Source organism: Sapajus apella, unplaced genomic scaffold, assembly GCF_009761245.1.
Source record: "Sapajus apella isolate SASKATOON/1434 unplaced genomic scaffold, GSC_monkey_1.0 scaffold27, whole genome shotgun sequence".
In the NCBI taxonomy this organism is placed as follows: Eukaryota; Metazoa; Chordata; class Mammalia; order Primates; family Cebidae; genus Sapajus; species Sapajus apella.
The window spans coordinates 11,217,049-11,232,383 of NW_022436967.1; the positions used below are offsets into that span (position 1 = coordinate 11,217,049).

The 15,335-nt window shown below is 34.6% G+C and overlaps 1 protein-coding gene across 1 annotated transcript in view; it reads right to left on the reverse strand.

Annotated features, from left to right (window-relative positions):
- The window catches only part of HSPA4L (heat shock protein family A (Hsp70) member 4 like), a 56,418-nt gene that overhangs the window by 33,372 nt on the left and 7,711 nt on the right, over positions 1-15,335 (reverse strand). Inside the window, exons 2-8 of the mRNA XM_032292338.1 lie at positions 10,868-10,925; positions 9,090-9,230; positions 6,589-6,711; positions 3,709-3,808; positions 2,714-2,847; positions 717-961; positions 496-572 (exon numbers count right to left, since the gene is read on the reverse strand). Coding sequence (XP_032148229.1) covers positions 496-572; positions 717-961; positions 2,714-2,847; positions 3,709-3,808; positions 6,589-6,711; positions 9,090-9,230; positions 10,868-10,925 — 878 coding nt within the window. The remainder of the gene's footprint in view (positions 1-495; positions 573-716; positions 962-2,713; positions 2,848-3,708; positions 3,809-6,588; positions 6,712-9,089; positions 9,231-10,867; positions 10,926-15,335) is intronic.

Here is a 15,335-nt window from a genome sequence, read left to right on the forward strand (position 1 = left end):
CTGGAGTGCAGTGGCACAGTCTCAGCTCTCTGCTACCTCTGCCTCCTAAGTTCAAGTGGTTCTCCCACCTCAGCCTCCCAAGTAGCTGGGGTTACAGGAGCTACCATGGGGTTACCACCATGCCTGGCTAATTTTTGTATTTTTAGCAGAGACGTGGTTTCACCATGCTGGCCAGGCTGGTCTTGAACTCCTGACCTCCGGTGATCCACCCACCTTGGCCTCCCCAAGTGCTGGGATTACAGGCGTCAGTCACCATGCCTGGCCAGAACTAGCATGAGTTTTATGATATAAACAATAAAAAGGGCCAGGAAGAATTCTCAGAAACCCAGATTTATGGTGCCTTACTCTTATGAATAATGTGATAATCTCCCCTTAAAGGAGAAATACAAATCTTTTTTAAAAACAAAGTTTAATTAATTTCTTTTATCATTATTTACCCCTGCTAAGTAGGCAACATTATGGTACAGTTTTGATAGTCCAGTGATTTCCACTTACTAGCTTGTTCCATTACTGCTTTTAAAGGTGGCTCAACCCTGGCTAAAAGGGAAGCACACAGTTGTTCAAATTGAGCCCTGTGAGAAAATAAGATAAAATTCATTATTCTGGGATAAAAAGTTGAACATATCTTCTAAAACAACAACAAAGAAATCAGACATGATCTAAATAAACATTATAAAATAAGTAAACACTTTTTAAACTAAAAACATACGTGGTACCTGTTCATTTTACTAGAAACATCAAGGTCATTCATGAAACACTCAATGTTCAATGGAAGATCTGATGCATTTGCACTCATTAGCTTCTTTAGTTTTTCACATTCCTGATATAAACGCAACAAGGCCCGAGAGTTTTCTTTCACTTTTATCTTATATTTGGTCTTGAACTCATCACAGAAGTAGTCTACTAAAGCCTCATCAAAGTTCCTGCCACCCAAATATGGATCAAAGGTAGTAGCCAAGACCTGTTTAATTGAAAAAGCAGAACTAAATTTTCAGGAATATAGATTCTTCCAAAAAAAAAAAAAAAAAAAAAAAAAAAGGAAAAAAAGAAAAACCTCTAAAATAAAAATAAAAATGATGCTAAAAAACGTATCAAATCACAGGGGTGCTGAATTTGGAATCAGAGTTAAATTATCACTTATATTTAGCCAACATATTTCCTTATTCTTAATTTTCTGCTTTATAGTTACAGATCCATATATCATAATTAAAAGAATAATTCTAATTCAGAAATAACTGAATTACAACAACTACAGCCTCATTATCTTACTCATTTGGTTCTACAAGAGCGCCGAACAGATAGACCAAAATAAGGCTTAAGAAAGCAAAGAAACAGTCCTAAGCATATAAATGAGAACAAAACAAGAAAAGCAGATTCAGAGATTAAATATAAAATGCCATAATTGGTCAATTTACAGGTCAGAAATTAGGCCTTTTGACTATTACAAAACCAAAACCAAACAAAAACAAAAACCAACCAACAAAAAAACCACAATTCAGATTATTTTTACAGAAATATATAAGAAACAAAAGGATAGAGAGCGTAAATAAAACAAGTGAAAAGAGACAAGTAACAATTGAACAAGCTGGTTGAGCAACAGGTTTCCCAGCAAAAAGGGTAAGCAAGTCATAGAAATTCAACACTATAGTTCTTGAAAGCATAGGACCAGACATCTAGGCTCGCTCCCTTGGGTAAAATGACTAGTTAGAATAGTCACTATTCTAATAAAGAATCCTGCTGTTGATGCGGTTTTGCAGCTCTTTCTTTACAAGGTGGGTGATGGGGTGGTAGGATGGTGGTAAATATCACAGGAGGATATGAGTGCAATCTGTGTGGGGTGTTGCCCCACAGACTAGTATGGAGAATCCATGTATACACTTCTCATGAAGTCCAGTATTACCCAAAATAAATGCAAAATTATCTTGGTATATAACTAGTACAAGTGTGTATTCTGGGAAGAAGGGCTATAGCTCGGATTTCCAAAGGGGTCTGTGATCTAAAAGTTATATTTCACTACAAGGAAAGAAAAAAGTTCTTTTAAAAAAGTTCTTTTAAACGCCAAGGATTAAGTCTTACACTGAAAATTACCCTACATTCAGTCTGAGTCATTTCCCTTTAATTTTCTGATTACAAAGAAGTTATTATAGTAAAATAAATTGAAATAGAATGCTCTTACAGTGTTGCAGTTTATCTCCTAAGTAAACTCTACTCTGTGCATACTGGAGAGAGATCCTAAGTTTGGACAAAGAATCAATGTAAAAGTGATTACAAATCCTAATTTGTAAGCAGCACACAGAAGTAAAATTATGATTAGGATATTTGGATAAAAAGGTTTCTAAAATCAATGGGAATCATTTTGGAAAATGTTTCCCGTAAGTATATTTACAGATAAACAATTTATGCTCCCTGATAGATGACTTCATTAACAACCTAAAAATAGAAACAACAATAAAAATAGCTAATACATATTATAGCAGCTACTCTATGCCAGGCATTCCAAGAATTTTATATACATTAACTCATTTTGTCCTGTAAAATGCTACCAGGTAGTTACTGTTGTTGTTCTCAGATAAACGAACTTAAGATTTAGAGAGATTAAATAACCTGCTTGAGGTCATGGTTTAAGGGGCAGGAGCCAGGATTCAAACCCAGCTATTATGGTCCTTTAGTCTGTGCTCTTAATATATGTAAACATAGCAAACAATTTACTTACTTTAAGTTTTCCTTTGTTAAAAGCACAAACCGAGACCTGATAGGCAGAATGTCCCATATCAATAAATACTACATTTCTTGGTTTCTCATCTAATGAGGGAAGATCCTGTTTATAAATTCCATATGCCAATGCAACTGTGTAAGAACAAAGAATTATGTTAATTCTAGCATAGCAATTACTTGGACAACAAGAAATATCACTTTGATACTGCAATATGCAGTACAGTAATACATATTATCTTCAAAATAAATTAACTTTTCATAATTTGGTTAATAATTATTTGAGACAGAATCTCGCTCTGTTGCCTAGGCTGGAGTGCAGTGGCACGATCTCAGCTCACGGCAACCTCTGCCTCCTGAGTTCAAGCAATTCTCTTGCCTCAGCCTCCTGAGTAGCTGGGATTACAGGTGTGTGTCACCACACCCGGCTAATTTTTTATATTTTTGGTAGGGATGGGGTTTCATCATGTTGGCCAGACTGGTCTGGAACTCCTGACCTCATGATCCGCCCACCTCAGTCTCCCAAATGCTCGGATTAGACGCATGAGCTACTGTGCCCAGCCAATAATGTTATTTTTAACTTTATTTTTTTCCCTACTCAACTATTAACTCTATAATATCTATAATAGTAATGATTTGTAAAGCCATTAAGACATATTTAACCTCTGCCAAAAAGTTCTACTACAAAGGCACAAGCTTAGAAGAATCAGTACATACATATACACGCACACACGACACACACAATGTATGTCGTGTGTGTGTGTGTGTACATATATATATATATATATAAATTTTTTTTTTTAAGAGACTGTCTCTAGCTCTGCCTCACAGGCTGAAGTGCAGTGGTGTGATCACAGCTCACTGCCGCTTTCAACTCCTGGGCTCAAGCAATCCTCTTGCCTCAGAGTTAAAAAAAAAAATGCTTTGCTATTAGTCAGAAAAAAACTGTTTAACAGTATTTTGCTTATACTGATTTTCAAATTGCAAAGTGCTTACCTGCAGTAGTTTCATTCATCAGCCTTAAACAATTTAAGCCTGCAACCTGGGCGGCAGCCATCACAGATCTTCTCTCGGCATCAGTGAAAAAACTAGGAATCTAGTATTTAAAAACAACAGTTAAGTATAGTATTTTACTTAAACATTTCATCAACTGAAAAATACAAAATAATTATCCTAAAACTTATGTACAGTTTAAGTCAAAGAATGTTCTAAGTAAATAAGTGAAGAAAAATACAACTTTTTTATTTTTATTTTTATTTTTTTTTGAGACGGAGTTTCACTCATGTTACCCAGGCTGGAGTGCAATGGCGCAATCTCGGCTCACTGCAACCTCCGCCTCCTGGGTTCAGGCAATTCTCCTGCCTCAGCCTCCTGAGTAGCTGGGATTATAGGCACACACCACCATGCCCAGCTAATTTTTTGTATTTTTAGTAGAGACGGGGTTTCACCATGTTGACCAGGATGGTCTCGATCTCTTGACCTCATGATCCACCCGCCTCAGCCTCCCAAAGTGCTGGGATTACAGGCTTGAGCCACCGCGCCCGGCCAACTTTTTTATTTTTTAAATTTGACAATTTCTATACCATAAAGATCTGACCTAAAGTATGAATAATTTAAAGCAAGGTTATATGGCAGGGTTGCCTAAGTTTTGTTAATCTAACTACTTCCTGTGTTAGTCTGATCTATTAAAAATATATTTGCTCATCTTTCATAATAAAAACCTAAAAACTCAAGAGTCTGAAAATGAGATTAGAGAAATATATTATGGTATGTCCATATAATGGAATCCTATGTAGCTGTTACAAAGAATCAGGTAGATATGAATTGTCATGGAATACTATCTTAATTATGTTAAAAAAAAAAAAAAGGGCATGTATAAAATTACTTCATTATTGTGTGTATATATACCCAACCAGAAGAATATAGTCCTAATTATCTGAAATGATTATATTTCAAAGGAGGGGAACTACATTGCAGGGAACTTGTGATAAATATGAATTTCCTCTAAAAATCACCAAACAACATTGAAAAAAAATACACACACACACATATATATTTTTAAAGAGACTGTGTCTAGCTCTGCCTCACAGGCTGAAGTGCACTGGTGTGATCATAGCTCACTGCAGCTTTAAACTCCTGGGCTCAAAAAATTCTCTCGCTTCAGCCTCCTGAGTAGCTGGGACTACAGGTGTGTGCCACGATGTCTGGCTAAATTAAAAAAAAAAAATTGTAGAGACGGGGTCTCACTATGGTTGCCCAGGCTGGTCTCTAACACCTGGTTTCAAGCAACCCTCCTGCTTTGGTTTCCCAAAGTACTGGGGTTAAAGACATAAGCCACCATGCCCAGCCCATTAAATACATCACTATTTAAAAATTAAACTCAGTCTTAAAACATATAAAGATGTATATATGTATGGATGTGTGTGTGTGTGTGTGTGCGTGTGTGTGTGTATATATATCCTAGTTTTATCAAACTAAGAAGTACATTAATTTGGCATATAGAACAATTTCTAAAAAGCAAATTACTAACTATATTCACATAAAAAATAACTTGGGGCTCTTCCAGTTTTAAGTTTCAATAAGTAGTTTCCTTTAATTTTACTGTTTTACGAATTTAGAAATTTCATTGAACAGACTGGCAACAGGAAAAGAATTTAAATTTTGCTTGGTAAACTTCTTATCTGATTTGGTATTATCCTCCTGACAAAACTCTAAGTTATAATGCATGGTTCATTTAATATTTATTGAGCACTTACAAGCCAGGTACTTTTCTAACTACCAGGAAAACAGCACAAAACAGAAAAAATATTTGTCCCTGTGGAGCTCACAATGGGTCTCCTGCACTAACCACAAAGTTAATAATGGTCAAAAGTTTGTATTACTCTGTTCTGACATGAATTTCTGACACAAAAGTAAAAGCAAGTATAATTAAATAGAAATGGATTTGAATTTAAGACAAATCTCTAAAATTTGTTTGATTCTAACATATCCTTTCAAGTGGCAACATAAAAATTATGAGTACGGGCTTGGGAATTAACTATCTGGCTCTTTCACTATATTAGCTGTGTTGATATTGGGCAAGTTATCTGACATCTCAGTGTCTTACTTTTTAAATCTGTAAAACTAGGGTTAACAATATCCCTACCTCAGAGGTTGCTTCTGAGATTAAATGGGTTAAAATGCCTATAGATAGTGCCTGGTCAATGGTAAACTCTATTATTCACTATTACTAAATGGCTAGAAAATAAAATATTAAGCTCTAACATTTTTCTCTCATTTAAAAAATTCCAAATGCCTATGAAAAAAATTGATTACTAAACTCACTGAAAAGTTCATAATCTGATTCTGTTTTTCTAATGACATGAGATGCTTGAACTTTTGTGGTCAGGCTTAATAATAAGAATACATCAACTTAGTAAACATGTAGGTTAGAACCAGTTAACTATGTTTAATGGGACCTCAAGAGATAAGACAGGGCAAATAATTTAAATGTTTTGTTAAGAATCCTTAATCTTGTTTTCCCCTGATTACGCAACCTCAAATCCCCAACTAGAAATTTTCAACCTTTGCTATAAAATGTTAAGGTCCTCACAGGTGGGAAGTTAATTGCTGAGAACATACTTAGGGATAAGTAACAGATGGCAGTAGTCACTAGTTACATAACAATTTTTCAAGAGTTATTGATCATCGTAATTGATTTTATTGGAAATTCAATCCTAACCTTTAGCAAATAAGGCTTTTTTTTTTTTTTTTTAAAGAGAGTCAAATGGATTAAGGTTATTTACTGGATAAGAGTAGAAAGTATAAGAGAAGAAAATTACATCAATACACTGAAAAATGTAATTCAAAGGTATTCATTACTGAAGTAAAACTTACTGAAATCACACAGTCAGCCACTGGTTTCTTCAAAGCATTTTCTGAAGTCTCTTTAAGCTTGGCTAACAGCATTCCAGTAACTTGCTCGATTGCAAAAGGTCTCTCTTCTTCTAAGTACCGCACCTAACACCAAAAGTTGGGATATTTATTAAGAGTCATTTGTTTATCCAACAAATATTTAGTGAGCATCTACTCTATATGTGATAGACATACAATATGAAAAAGACACCTTTCCTCACCCTTGCTCAAGGAAGTTTTATCCCAGAAAGACTATCATTTTAGAATCATGATCTCATTAAAAACAGTGACCCTGTCATTTCTGAGGTTGCAGTGCCTTACACACTGTATTATAACCAAGCAGAGTGTTTTCAAAAGTGTAGTCTCTACCCTCTCAGATCCCCACTTCCCACAAAAACAATTTTTTATCATTCATTTTCCAAGTGTGACACAGCAAACAATGAAAAGGAAAATATCAAATAATCTTTCTTTTGAAAGTCAGAACTCTCCCTGGGTTTAAAATGAAAGCTTTAGTCATACAGTTTCGGGAAAAGTAAATGAGAACATCACTCTTTCAAGCAGCACAATGTGTTTATGTATATGAGTATGTTAAATATGTGTATCTAATGACTTAAGATTTACTTTGAATCAGACCTAAAATTGATAAGCATTTGTTTCCAAACCTATTTACAAGAAAAATAAAAAAAACAAGTATTATGCCAAATTACTACCTTTAAATCAAGGGAGCAGAGAGAAATCAAGCACACAGAAATAAGGGAAAATGAATCATAGTCTTATTCTGACTATCAGAGCCATGATCATACAGTATTCTTTAGTATAAGAACATTCTAAAAGTTTAATGAAATAAAATATATTTAAATAAATGTATAAAAAATAAATGGATAACATGCTTGAGGAGTTAAACATTGATTTTCTTAAGTCTTCAAAAGATGACACATTTCAACACAGGACCGACTGATGTTTCAAAGCCCTTTCTACTAGCTTACAGGCACTTACTATGAATGTATAAAAATTCTATTACTCAGAACTTTGGTTTTGCCTTTCTAAAACGTTATTCTATTTTTCTCAGCCTATTCCCAAATAAGAAGTTAAACTACTTATAAAATTAAGTAGTTCAAATCTTAAACTGGAGTACAATAAACTGCTCTAGGTAACTATTAACCAGAGCTTATCATATCTAAAAGATACCTGAATATTATTTTTTATCTCAGTTGTGACTATCATAACCCATCCAGTTTCTCACTTTAGTAACCTGAAAATGTCACCTAAAATATGGCTTCATAATTTGTTCCTGGTCTTTAACTTCTCATGGTGTCTTCCTCAACTATTTTAACAGCCTCTGGTCTCCTTACTACAATTAATCATCCACCTTTTATTCAGAACCCTCTTCTAAAAATGGAACTGTGTACACATCCATAACACATATATCAAGTCTAAAATTAGTTACTAAAACAGCTTAAGAGATAATTTGCACAGCATTAAGTTTGTCCTTCTGAAGTGTACAGCTCAGTGTATTCACAAAGTTGTGCACTGGTCATCATCACCCAAAAAGAAATCCTTTACCCATTAGTAGTCATTCTCTATTTTTCCTTCCCTTAACCCTTAGCAACCACTAATCTGACTTTGTTTCTATGAATTTGTCCTACTTTGGATATTCTATATAAAAGGAATCATACAGTATGTGGCCTTTTGTATCTGGCTTCTTTCACCTGGCATGTTTTCAAGGTTGATACATGTTGTAGCACGTATCAGTACTCTGTTCCTTTTTATGGGCAAATAATATTCTATGTGGTAAGATACACCACATTTTGTATACCTACTCATCAGTTGACAGACACTTGTATGGTTTCCACTTTTTGGCTATTATGAATAATGCTTATATGAACATTCATGTACAAGGTTTTGTGTGTACATATGTTTCAGTTCTCTTGGATATAAGCCTAGGAATGGAATTTCTGGACCACACAGTAGCTCCATGTGTTCTGAGGCTAGCTTTTGAAAAAATAAACACAAACATGTTTTGGTTAACTAATCTATAACTATGTCAGAATGTAAAATTAAAAATCCAGAATCCATTTCTTACTTGGAAGAAATGTAGAAAAGTATGCTTTAATATTTATAATATGTTATAAGATTCTGCTAAATTAGAACTCATTAAACTCATTATAGTGATTAACATACTTTTTGGGTCCATTCTTCTGAATCCTATATACCTTCATCTTTATTCCCTAAAAACTATTCTCTTATTTGAGTCTCCAAATAATAACCATTTTTTTCCTTGACAGTAAAAGTATGAATTGAATTAAAAAATTATATAAATTAGATTTCCTGGCATTCACTAAAATTATCACAAAAATGACTCTCTCATGAGTGTATAGGTACTGTATCTAGGGGAAAAAGGTCAAACTACAAATAGCAATATTATCATATTGGGTTTCCCTTATTTGAAGATAGATTTGTTATCCTGGGAATATAAAGCTTACCTTAACTCCTGCACTTCCATTAGGCATCTTCTGCAGTTCATAGGGAAGCCTGATCCTTTCAGTTTGCACAATGGGATCATCAAATGACCGCCCATGAAGCTTTTTGAAGCCATGAATTGTATTTCTTACATTTGTGACTATCTGTTGGCAGTAAACACTTGTATTTATCAGTTACCTACTAAATGCAAAATAAAATACTATCCCAATACTTGACAACCACCAACTTCCTTTATCCTACATATCCAAGTTTAGGATTACACATAATCATTCATTTTTTCTGGTTTCCAGCTAACTGATGGTAAAGTCATACAATGTGAATGTACACATCTTAACACTTGCCTCCCAAATTCTCCACCTATTCTGGGAATGTCAGATTCAAAATTAATGTCTTCAGAAGAGAAAGAACAAACTTTTATAAAGTTTTAAATAATAAATAGCTACAACTCATCTTTTGGTTTTCCTCAGTGCTTTTGCTCTAGTGAATTAGTACAGGTTGAGCATTCCAAATCCAAAAATCTGAAATCTAAATACTTCATTGAGGATTTCCTTTGCGGATCATGTTGGCACTTAAAAACTTTCAGATTTTGGAGCATTTTGGATTTCAAGATTTGGGATGGTCAACCTGCATCATGCAAATATTCCAAAATTTGAAAAAATATGAAATCTGAATACTTCTGGTCCCAAGCATTTCTTACAAGGGATATGCAACCTGTATCTTTGATTGCTTATTTATTTCCACTTGCATTTCTGTGTTTTAACTTAAATTGGTTTTTTATTGTCTAGTTTTTCTTTTCCTATCCATTATCTAATTCTTTGTGAAAATCTTCATGTACTAGTTAGTATTTTGCTTCCACTGCTGAGGATCACTCCTAGGGTAGTAAATTAAAATGCTTTCTATGTAGTATAGTGCTAAGTGAAAGTGTCTTAATTTGTAAATGGCTTACATTTTTGCAAAACAGTTTTTTCTTTAACTAGGATATGTGACTCAAATTCCAGAATATTACTGAGATCCAGTTGCTGAACTCCTAGTGACCTTTAAAGCAAAATAGACCTCGATCTTCAATTATGAGATGAAAACTACAGGGATGCTGAATTACTATGTTGTTCTCTTTAGCTCCTTAGGAGAAATGACTTTATAGGTTGCTTTTAGAGACTCTGATTATCTATGATACACTTAGAAGGTCAGCCAGCATATGAGATATAAGACCCAGATATACATAAAATGCAGTAAGTAATTGTTAAGGGTTTTTGGTTCACGGAAGTAATCAAAGTTCAAAGAAAATGTATCTATAACATGAAATGTTAAAAGTAAATGTTCTAATCATAAGCATTTCAAAAGCCTAAAAATATAAATACTTCAACAAATTCTATGTAAATTAGTTGTAGCCATGTTGAGTTACTCTGGAAATTAGTTCTTTCATTTTTTTCCCCCACCCTATTTTACAAAGATGTTACTTACCTGTCATTGAAATGTATGTTCTAGATAGAATATCCCTCATTATTCCCTAGATGGTCACTTGAGGGACCATTCAGGGAAAAACTGATGTCACATGGTAGCACACCCTAACTTCACAACTAAAAAAATATTAAAAAATAAAATAAAATTCAAGAAATATTTTACTACCCAAAGCAAATTATATCTAATAAAAAAAATACAAAGATGTTAGGACCTTTCCTATTTTCCTCACTCTCTTATTCATTCTTACCAACGTAACATTGGAACTTGGTTATTCAGTTAATTCTTTCTGTAAGTCAAAACATACAAATTAACAATTTACCTGGCTCTTTGCTGCATTTCCAATGGCTCGGGTTCTTGATCCCAATGATATACAGGCCCTAAACCAGAAAAATAAAAAGTTTGTTCCAAAGTGCTTTTATTTGTGCTATTGTTTTTCTTCTCATTATACAAAAATGAATTTAAAAGGAGTAATATAACCATATATTATTTTAAAATAGGCTATGGAAATAAAAAATTTATTTTAAAGCTTCTCTATATAATAAAATGGTGGTCAAAATAAATATTACATTTTATTTGTTTGTTTGTTTTAAATGTTACACTCTAAACAAATGTCCTAATAGTTGGCAATACAATATTAATCTCCAAAATTGATTTTTAAATTATATTGATCTATGACCCATTAAAAGAAAACCCAACTGTGTCAACCAATGGATTTTCAGGGAAGTTAAACAGTTAAAAAGATCACTTAGTCAATTAACAGGCTGCTTAAATTCAAATCTTGGATTTGCCACTTAATTTTCTGGAAATTACATAACCATTATGTCCTTTGGCTTCTTGTCTGGAAGACAGTGATAATATCTGCTCATACAGTTATGTGAGAATTAAGAGAATGGATAGAGGTAAATGCTTTGAACAATAATTGGCATATAGTAAACATTATGTAAATTACTGCATTTTAACTACCACATCAAAATGTAATAGAATAATAATATAGAGCAAGCACAGAATAACATCTTCATCAAAATATCATTTCATGTTATAGTTCAAGAAAATGTTTCTGTGATTTCAGTTATAAAGACAGAAAACTACATTCAGTCAACAAATATTTTATAGGCACTCCATGTATACAAGCCACAATACCTGTCCTTGGAGAATGTATAGTTAATTGAAAAAAAAAATCAATAGAATATATCGGATTATGAATAATAGTAGCAAAGAAGAGAATAATCACTTCTAGATAACAGAGGCAATTTCTTGAATTAAGACTTGAAAGGAGAGAAAACATTTAATATCTATTTGTCTTACGGAAAAAGACATTCCTGATATATAGGTATATAAGTCTGTTCTCCACATAGTAGCCAAAGTAATCCACTTAAAAACTAAGATCATGAAACTCTGATGTTCTCTGATCATGAAATAATCCTCCACTGGTGCCCTATCTCACAAAGTAAAAGCTTGGGTCCCGTAACAGTCAATAAAGTCCTTCATGGTCCGGTCCTTGGGTGTTCTACCCTGCAAATTCAATCTAGGCACACTGGTCTCCTTGCTATTTCTAGAATATGCCAAGCACCCTTTTGCTTCAAGACCTTTGTAAATGCTGTTCCTTCTTTTTGAAGTGTTCAGAAAATACATCCGTATGGCTGGTGCTCTTACTTCTTTCGGTTCTCTGCTCAAATGTCAGCTTATTGGAAATATCTATCCTCACCATCCTATAAAAACAACATTCCTGCTCCTCCCCAATACATACCTCATACTGTTTACTCAATTTTATTTTTCTCCATAGTATGTATCATCATCTGATACAATTCATTTAGTGACTGTATTTCCACGCCAGAAGCCAGAAAGTGAATTCCATGAGAAGAAGGTAACACATATCACTTCCTTGATCTGCAGTATCTAGTAAGCAGCCCCTAGCCATGTGAGGCTAGTACAATTTAAATTAACTAGAATATTCGGTTTCTCAGGACTAGTCACATTTCAGGTGCTTAATAGCCACATGTAGCTAGCAGATATACAGACAAATGAATATACACAGAACAAACACACAAGAGAAAGTTCTACTGGAGAGCACTAGCCTAGATATTCTAGCCTAGATCTTTTTCTAGGACATAAAAAAGGTACTTAATGAGTGAAATGATGGCTCCTAAGAGTAATGCTTATTTGAGGACTAGAAGAATATAATTTGGACTCAGCCAGGGTGAAAACAAAAAGAATACAACTTGACTAGTTTCATAGGATAATTTGATAAGACAGTATCAAGGCCAGATTATATAGGGTCTCCGGTGCCAGACTTGAATCTTAAAATTTATTCAGTAGGTAATGAGGATTCATTAAAGGTTTCTGAATAATGGAGAAGACCCTGCATACTAATATATAATACAAACTGGAGAGGCAATATTCCAGAGCAGTGCATTCCAAAAGCTGAACAAAACACTCTGCTGGGGACTACTGGATTTTCAGGGAAAGCAAACAGTTAAAAAGTTCATTTAGTCAATTTAACAGATATTTGTTAATAATTACTATATGCCTGGCACACTGTTAGTTGCTAAGAATATAATAAAGAAAAAAGATATGGTTTTGGCTCTCTTGAATCTCACAATGCTATAGACTCATACAAAATAAACTATGTGCTACAACATACAACGGCAGGTGAACATGGTGCTATAACAGTTTTTAACAGCAGGAATTAACCTAGAGGAAGAGGGTCAGGAAAGGCTTACCCGAGGAAATAAGATTTTAAGGAAGAATAAATGATGATAGCATAGAAGTGGTAAAGAGTTTGTTGGAGTTCATATTGACTACAGTGTTAACTGATGAGAGGAGAGCAAAAAGTTACCAGTAATTTATATTAGGATGGTGACAGCTGAGACAAGAAGAAAACAGAGTTATTTAGGAGGAAACTCAAAGGACTGGGTGATACACTAGATCTTTACCATCCCATAGAGTAGCCACTAGCCACCAGCCATATGCGGTTATGCACATGAAATGTGGCTAGTCTGAATTAACATGTGCTTATATAAAGTATAAAATTAACTCTAGATTATGGGTTTCCAACCCTTTGAATGCAAGGACGTTTTTGCTTGCCTGTGATGGCAGATATCACAAAAATTTTGCATAGACCTTTTCTCCAACACATCAGTTATCTTTAGCGTTAAGTGTATTTTATGTGTGGCCCAAGACAATTCTTTCTATGGGGCTTAGGGAAGCCAAATGGTTGGACATCTGTGCTCTAGATTCTGAAAATTTAATACCAAAAAAATGCAATACTTCAATTTAAAAGTACTGATTATACATTGAGATAAAATTTTAAATATGCTGAATTAAACAGTAAAATTAGTCTCACTTGCTTCATTTTGCCTTTTTAATATAAATATTAGAATTTTTTTTTTTTTTAAAGACAGGGTCTTGCTTTGTCACCCATACTGGAGTGCAGAGGCCAGATCTTGGCTCACTGCAGCCTTGACCTGCAGGACTCAAGCGATCCTCCTATCTTAGCCTCCTCAGCAGCTGGGACTATTGGCTAATCTTTAAAATTCTTCGTAGAGATGGGGTTTCACCATGTTGCCCAGGCTAGTCTCAAACTCCTAGGCTCAAGTGATCCACCTGCCCTGGTTGGACTCACAAAGTGCTGGGATTACAGGTGTGAGCTACTGTACCCGGCTCTATTAAAGCAGTAGGAAGAGGCAAGAGACAAGAATAATCTCTGTTTCTAGTTTGCATAAGAGGGTCAATGATGATGGCAGTCAATAAGACAGAAAATGTTTTAAGATAGGTTTGAGGATAGGACAGTCACAAACTCTATTTTGAACATGTTAGTTTGAGGTATCTTTGAGGTGTCCAAGCAAATACATATTTAGAACTGAAATGTTAAAAGTGATGGTCAGATTAAAGAGGAAATGGAAGTTACAGTTCTTTAGTTGTGATTTGGTGAAAAACAGGAAAATAAGGGTATCGCAGGAATCGTGTGGCTTAAATGACATCTTCACAACTCTTATAAATAACTCCCTGATTCAACATATTCTCTGCCAGAGTAAAAATTTACATATCCAATATGGTAATGTGTGGATGGTTGGCATTCCATCCTAAAACTCATATATTAGAGAAATCACAGGTTTGCCATTTCTCAGCCTACCTTATATCCCATCTTGCTCCCAACTCCATTATTTGGACACACTTCCAAATACTTCTAATTTTTCAATAGTAGGCTATCATCACTTTGACTACACTGAAGATATTATTCATAGGTTGATTCTCAAAAGTTTAATTTTTGTTGGAACAGTAGAGCCAAATAAGATTCAGGTTCAACTATCATTAAGCGCTAGGTTCCTTGGAATATGTTTCATACATATATCACTTCACAAAGGCTAAACAGTTACCATTATCAGACATTCTCGGAAGTTAAAAGAAGACAACTTGTAAAGTGAAAAAATCTGTCATTTAACCAGGTTTGGAAACACCCAGTTTCAAACACAAAGAAATCCCACTTCAAAAAGGCACTTCTTCAAACTCCTTCGATTTTCTTTCAGAAAGATTCCAGGGCCGGGCGCGGTGGCTCAAGCCTGTAATCCCAGCACTTTGGGAGGCCGAGGCGGGTGGATCACGAGGTCAAGAGATCGAGACCATCCTGGTCAACATGGTGAAACCCCGTCTCTACTAAAAATACAAAAAATTAGCTGGGTATGGTGGCGCGTGCCTGTAATCCCAGCTACTCAGGAGGCTGAGGCAGGAGAATTGCCTGAACCCAGGAGGCGGAGGTTGCGGTGAGCCGAGATCGCGCCATTGCACTC